Raw genomic sequence first — 6,000 nt, 5'->3', positions numbered from 1 at the left:
CAATATCTCATGCATTAAAAGGGAGGTGGGAGGGGGGTTCAGGATGGGGAACACATGTAAACCCATGGCTGATTCATGTCAATGTATGGCAAAAACTACTACAATATTGTAAAGTAATTAGCCCCCAACTAAAATAAATGAATTTATTTAAAAAAAAAAAAAAAAGGACAGTGGGGACTGGCAGGTGGAGAATTCGATGGTAAAGAGAGGGTCACAAGTTCCCTTAAATGTCAAACCCTAACCATACATGCATTCATTCTCCACACATATTCCCCCACACCAGAAGAGGCAACAGCTCTCCCACCCACCACATTCTTTGGCAGCCTATGATCACATAACAACAGAGGTCTCCCCACTGCACCGTACCAGAGAATGAGGTGTTCTCTCCGCTGATGGGGTGGGAGCATCCTGACAGGCAGCTCTTCACCAATACCCTATTTTAGCCTGTATGGGGCTGACAGGTTGGGGAAAAAGGAAATCTAAATTCCCTCAGCCTGGATTATCCTCTCTCATAGCATCCCTGATTAGATCACTGCTGGAGAAGCAAGGCTGTGACTCACCCAGACTATATGACTCCCGGTCAGAGTTGGTGACTAATAACAGAACTCGAGGTTAGTTTGTTGTTGTTGTTTTTAAACTGTCAGGTTAGAAAAGGTACTTCTAATCCTAATTTTGGGATACCTCAGATGAGCCCCAAATATCTTAAAGTGTGACTAAAAATTCTCAAAACAAAGTTGCTCTTACTTTTCTTCAACTTAAAAGTAGGCTACATGAGAGTTTCAGGGAAGAAAGCTATCTTTGGTCTGGAGAATATACCCAATATATGCTGGTACCTGCAATTCCTTCAATATTTCTCTCCTTATAATTCTAGATTACCAAAAAGATTAGGAATCACTAACCTAAGGTTTCCAAAGTTGAGGTCTAATCCTTTCCCAAGTGACAGCCACAAAGCAAATGTTGTATCACACCCCACCTAAAAAAGGATAAAGATAAGGCAGAAAAGAAATATCTAGCCATGTGTTCTGTGACCCTGAGCAACAGCTCTCCCCTGTCGGGGCCTCAGTATTTTAACTTAAATCCAGAAGACCATGAACTCTAACACTCAGCCAAAAATGATCTGACCAGACACAGGCTAAATCCCTCCCCAAGCTACCTGGAAACTGGCTCCTCCCAGTTCCTCCTTCCCTTTCAAATCCTTGGTTAAATAGCTTCCCCTCTAATGGCTTTGCCCTGGAAGCAGCACATCGTAACACTAGCCTGAAGCAGCTCTCCCCAGGATGAGAAATGCTGCCCTCCTCATGGCCAGGGCAACAAGACTTTGCCTCAGCCTGTTGCTTCTGCTTTCCTTCCTGCCGGACCTGGACGGAGGTGTGAGAGCCAAGGAACTGAAGTTTGTGACATTGGTGAGTAGACTTCTCTCATTGCTTTTCCTTTAAATCTGTTTGCTACCAACAGGGTCTGAAAACCGAGTGTCAGTTTCATTTTACCCTAGTATAGTCTCCCAGAGACCCAACTCAGAAAGTGAATAAGCAAGTTTTGCAAGTTCCTTGTAAAGAAGAACCAACGTGTCCTAACAAAAGCCTGTTTGGTTTGGATATTTTTTATGTTGCCAATGTTATTTACTTACTTTACAACTGCCTTAAATGTTTTCCTCTTGATAACCACACGAGACCAGGAGGTGCCTCCTTTAGGTCTGTTTAGCACCAGTAGCTAGACTGGTTTCATTCAGTTTAATGATTATTTGTTGGCAAGCCAAAAAACTGTCATCTTCTCAATTTAATAACCCCTTCTCTTTTTGTTTATCAGGTAATTAGAAAACATATTTATAAGCAGTATTTGAAGCATAAAAGTAAAACTCAAGAATTCTAGGATGACTTCCTGAAACAGACTTGGTTGATCATTTTTTTTAGTTCAGTCGCTCAGTCATGTCCAACTCTTTGCGACCCCATGAACCGCAGCACACCAGGCCTCCTTGTCCATCACCAACTCCTGGAGTCCACCCAAACCCCATGGTTGATCATTAAAATCATGTTTTTCCCCATCCATGTGATATGTTAGGAAGCGTGACAAATTAGGAAAGGGGGATAGGGAGGCTAATGGATGTTGTCAAGGCAAGAAGATATACTGATGGCATCATTTTAAAAACTAGGGAGAGAGTTTGTGAAGTAAAGGGGATTAACCACTTTACTAACAGTCCTGAAATTGATTCTTTTATATCTCTTGGTTTCTGCCTTGATCCTTGATTGTCTCTGTTTTTCTATTTCTCTTTTTCCTGTTTCACTCACTGTCTCTTGCCTCTGACCCTCTCCGTGTATCTTATAGGCTCTCTCCATCTTTTTTTCTTTATCATATCTTCTCATCTGATAGAGTAGAAGTATGCTGATAAGTACATTTTCTTCCTGAAAGAAGATCCAAAACTTATTGTTATACTTTCAAGGGAGGTCACCTTTTACTTAAAAATTAAACATGAATGTCTTTTTTTTTCTCAGCTTGCTGTACTCAGAACTTCTTTCTTTCCCTTCTACAGAAAAATTTCATAACCATATGTTTTTGCAAATCATGATTCTTCATCCAGTAAATCTTTACTAGGTCATAAATCAACAATGAGAGAGAGAGAACCAGAGGAACATATCATCAATTTATTTACAAAAGATTCACCAGTATTCACAGAATTCAGGCTTCTGTGTTGAAAAAGAAAGTCTTTATAACATTGTGTACTTTATATAGGGAAATCCATGTGAGTTAGACTTCTACTTATATCTGCAGAAATTGCACTGTCAACACTGTGACAAGCTGGCAGAGGGGTAATCCTCTTCAAGATATTACAGTGAACTTGCACCTAACTGCATCTGGTCCATTCTCTCCTCCATGTTTTACAACAGCCCAGGCTTGCTTTCCTGGCTATCAAACTGTTATAGGTTTCCTTTTTCCCTCTCCATTCTTGGTTAACATGTGTTCAGGAAATACAAGTCAATTCTTCCCTAAGAAAAAGCTTACAAAGTTAGCTCTCTTGAAGCTAAAAGATTTTTTAACAATTACTATACAAGACTAATGTTAACAATTTTTCCTACCACAGCTTTCTTCCATTAATGGTAGATTGAGGCAACAATACATTTTTCTTTGCCATAAAACTATATCTAAGGACTTAAGCCAGAAGATATTACTATGTTCTTTTTACTGATTATAGAAAATATCTGACTATAAATGGTTCGATTATATACCCAGGGAATTCCCTAAAAATGATTAGGAGAACCAGAGTGAAAGAAAGATTGTTGTTGCTGTTTAGTCAGTAAGTCATGTCTGACTCTTTTGTGACCCCATGTAGCCCACCAGGCTCCTCTGTCCATGGCAAGAATACTGGAGTGGGATGCCATTTGTCTCCCCGGGGATCTTCCTGACCCAGGGATCAAACCCACATCTCCTGCATTGTGGGCACTAGGCACTGGGCACTGCCTGCATTGCAGGCACTGGGCAGCCACTGGGCAACAGTTCTCAGATTAGCAAACAAATATCTCAATGATATTTCAATATGAATTATGTTACATTGTCCTCCCAACAACCCTACAAAATAGGGTTACCAGAAAACACAGGATGCCCAGTTAAATTTGTATTTCAGATAAACAGCAAATAGTTTTTTAATATATATATGTTTACATGCAATATTGGGGCATCCTACATTTTTGTTTGCTAAATCTGGGAACTGTTCTATGAGGTTTTTGTAAAAACCTTATTAACTCTGCTTTATAGTTGGAGGAATTGAGGCACAAAAAGAATAAGCAACTTGCTCATGGTCACACAGCTAAGATTTGAACCCAGGCTGTATGATTTCAGAAACCTGCCCTTAACCACTAGACATATTCTGTTCCTGCCATGTATGTCTAACCCAGCACATGGAGCTGAGGCCTCCCCATCAAGGTCTGTGTGTTGGCTTCACACATATTCAGCAGCGGTTTTCCACTGCAATGCAAGAAAAATAAATCTTCCTCAATTCTGAAAAACTGTTCTTGGCAGAAATAGCAGGAAACTGTCCGGTTCTTGTTCTCTCATGAACAGAGTCACCACGTGCTCTTTTGAAACAGGTTCACCAGTGTGTATCTAGTGGAATGCTAGTTTGACAAGTTGTTAACAGGTTTTGATTGATTTTAAAAAATAGGTTTCTATAGTCAAATCAGTTTTGGGAAGAAAATGTGAATTAAACTGTGTTTAAAAGTCTCTTAAATGTAGGACTTTTCAGAGTCTTTAATATTCTAATATAACGTCCTTAAAGGTTCTACTTGACCTTTCGTCATTTTTCACCAAGGAGAATTGAAGATATTAGATAGTTACCATGTCCGCTGGAACGTTAGGCTAACAGGTTACTGTGTTTGCACTCAATTTCTAACACCTGTGAATACTTATGTATTTTGTCTTGTGGGAGACACACATCTGTATGTAAGTACACTTAAAGAGGGCTTCCCAGGTGGCATTAGTGGTAAAGAACCCACCTGCCAATGAAAGAGACATAAGAGATGTGGGTTCAATCTCTCGGTGAGAAAGAGCCCCTGGCGGAGGGCATGGCAGTATTCTTGCCTGGAGAACCCCATGGACAGAGGAGACTGGCAGGCTACAGTCCATAGGGTTGCAAAGAGTTGGACATGACTGAAGCGACTTAGCACACACAGCTTGAGGAGGGGAGAAGCTAGAGAGGAGAATACACAGGGGATACTACCAAAGGTCAGAAAGAGCAAAGTGAGGATCCAGTTAGATCAGAAAGCAATAGAATTGGGGGGAAAAGTATCAGTCTGTTTTAAAACTTGTGGAGGCAGAAGAATCTCTTTGGGTTAACTGTGTATATTAAGAAAGAGAAAGAAGTCAAAACGACCCTGTTTTCTAATTTTGGTTGTTGGGAAAATGATGACATCATGGAGACAGGGTACATGAAAGGCCTTAAACATTTGAACTTCTTGAAAAAAATTATGAGAGGGAATTCCCTGGCAGTCCAGTGGATGCGACTCAGTGTTTTCATTGCCAAGGTCCCAGCATTCAGTCCCTGGTTGGGATAGATCCTGCAAGTTGCATGATCCAGTAAAAAGAGAATAAATGGATGTAAATATCAAAGAAATTTACAGTCTTGTGTATTACACAATCCCATACAATGTAGTGGTTAAAACTGCAGCATCATGAATCAGACCACTGGGGTTTGAATGCCAGCTAACCTCTTCCAAGCTGTGGGACTTCAGATGAGTAACTTAACCTACCTGTGTCTTAGTTTCATCATCAGTAAAATTAGGATAATAGTATTTCATGGAGTTATTGTGAGGCTTGAGTTGATATACAAAAGTACTGAGAAGCCTATCTGGTAAATGCCTTAAAGTTTGCAACTGCTGTGTTGTGTTCACTATGTATATATACTCTGTATATACTCACTCAATTACCTCATGTGTGGTTTTTTTTTTAAACAGTAAACTGAAGGCTGCTTCAGTTTATTTACATGAGCTTCTTTCATTTTTTTAAAAAATAATGTTCATATAACCAGTTGATTAAAATGTCAATTTTTTTCTATCTATTCTTTTTATTCTCAAACAATGAAGTATTTACATGTCCTTTTGCTTTTAAATTTGATCAGTTTTCTTCCCAGATTTAGGTCCCTGGCCCAATAAAAACTGGAAAAAGTATATATTTAAAACATGACAAGTTAAACAGATTTTACTCATTTCAACCATTGTTTGACTTACTAATCTCCTGATCTGCAGGTCTTTTCCTTCTTAACTTTTGGTACACACACAGTTCCTTCTTAACTTTTTGCTAGAATGGATTACGATTGTCCTTTTATCTGCTTTCATCTTCACCGCCCACATTTGAACAGTACCCTTGAACACTGGCAGGAACTTTACAAGGCTTGTAAACCTCCTTTTCACTTCTATTAAAGTAAAAATTACGCTTACAGCTACCAAATTATAAGCATCCACGAGATACCAGTTTCCTTGCACTTTGTATTTTGAATCCCCCAAATGATCCAGT

The 6,000-nt window shown here is 39.5% G+C and overlaps 1 protein-coding gene across 1 annotated transcript in view; it reads left to right on the top strand.

Annotated features, from left to right (window-relative positions):
* The first annotated feature begins 515 nt into the window (after nucleotides 1-515).
* The window catches only part of ACP3 (acid phosphatase 3), a 46,304-nt gene continuing 40,819 nt past the window's right edge, over nucleotides 516-6,000 (top strand). The window contains exons 1-2 of the mRNA XM_081569836.1: nucleotides 516-611; nucleotides 1,209-1,403. Of these exons, the coding sequence (XP_081425962.1) occupies nucleotides 1,278-1,403 (126 nt within the window). The 5' untranslated portion in view covers nucleotides 516-611; nucleotides 1,209-1,277. The remainder of the gene's footprint in view (nucleotides 612-1,208; nucleotides 1,404-6,000) is intronic.

Source organism: Giraffa tippelskirchi, chromosome 2 (genome assembly GCF_054371585.1).
Source record: "Giraffa tippelskirchi isolate mGirTip1 chromosome 2, T2T-mGirTip1v1.2.pri, whole genome shotgun sequence".
NCBI classification, from domain to species: Eukaryota; Metazoa; Chordata; class Mammalia; order Artiodactyla; family Giraffidae; genus Giraffa; species Giraffa tippelskirchi.
The sequence above is the reverse complement of the archived record's forward strand: the minus strand, read 5'-3'. Positions and strand labels throughout refer to the sequence as shown.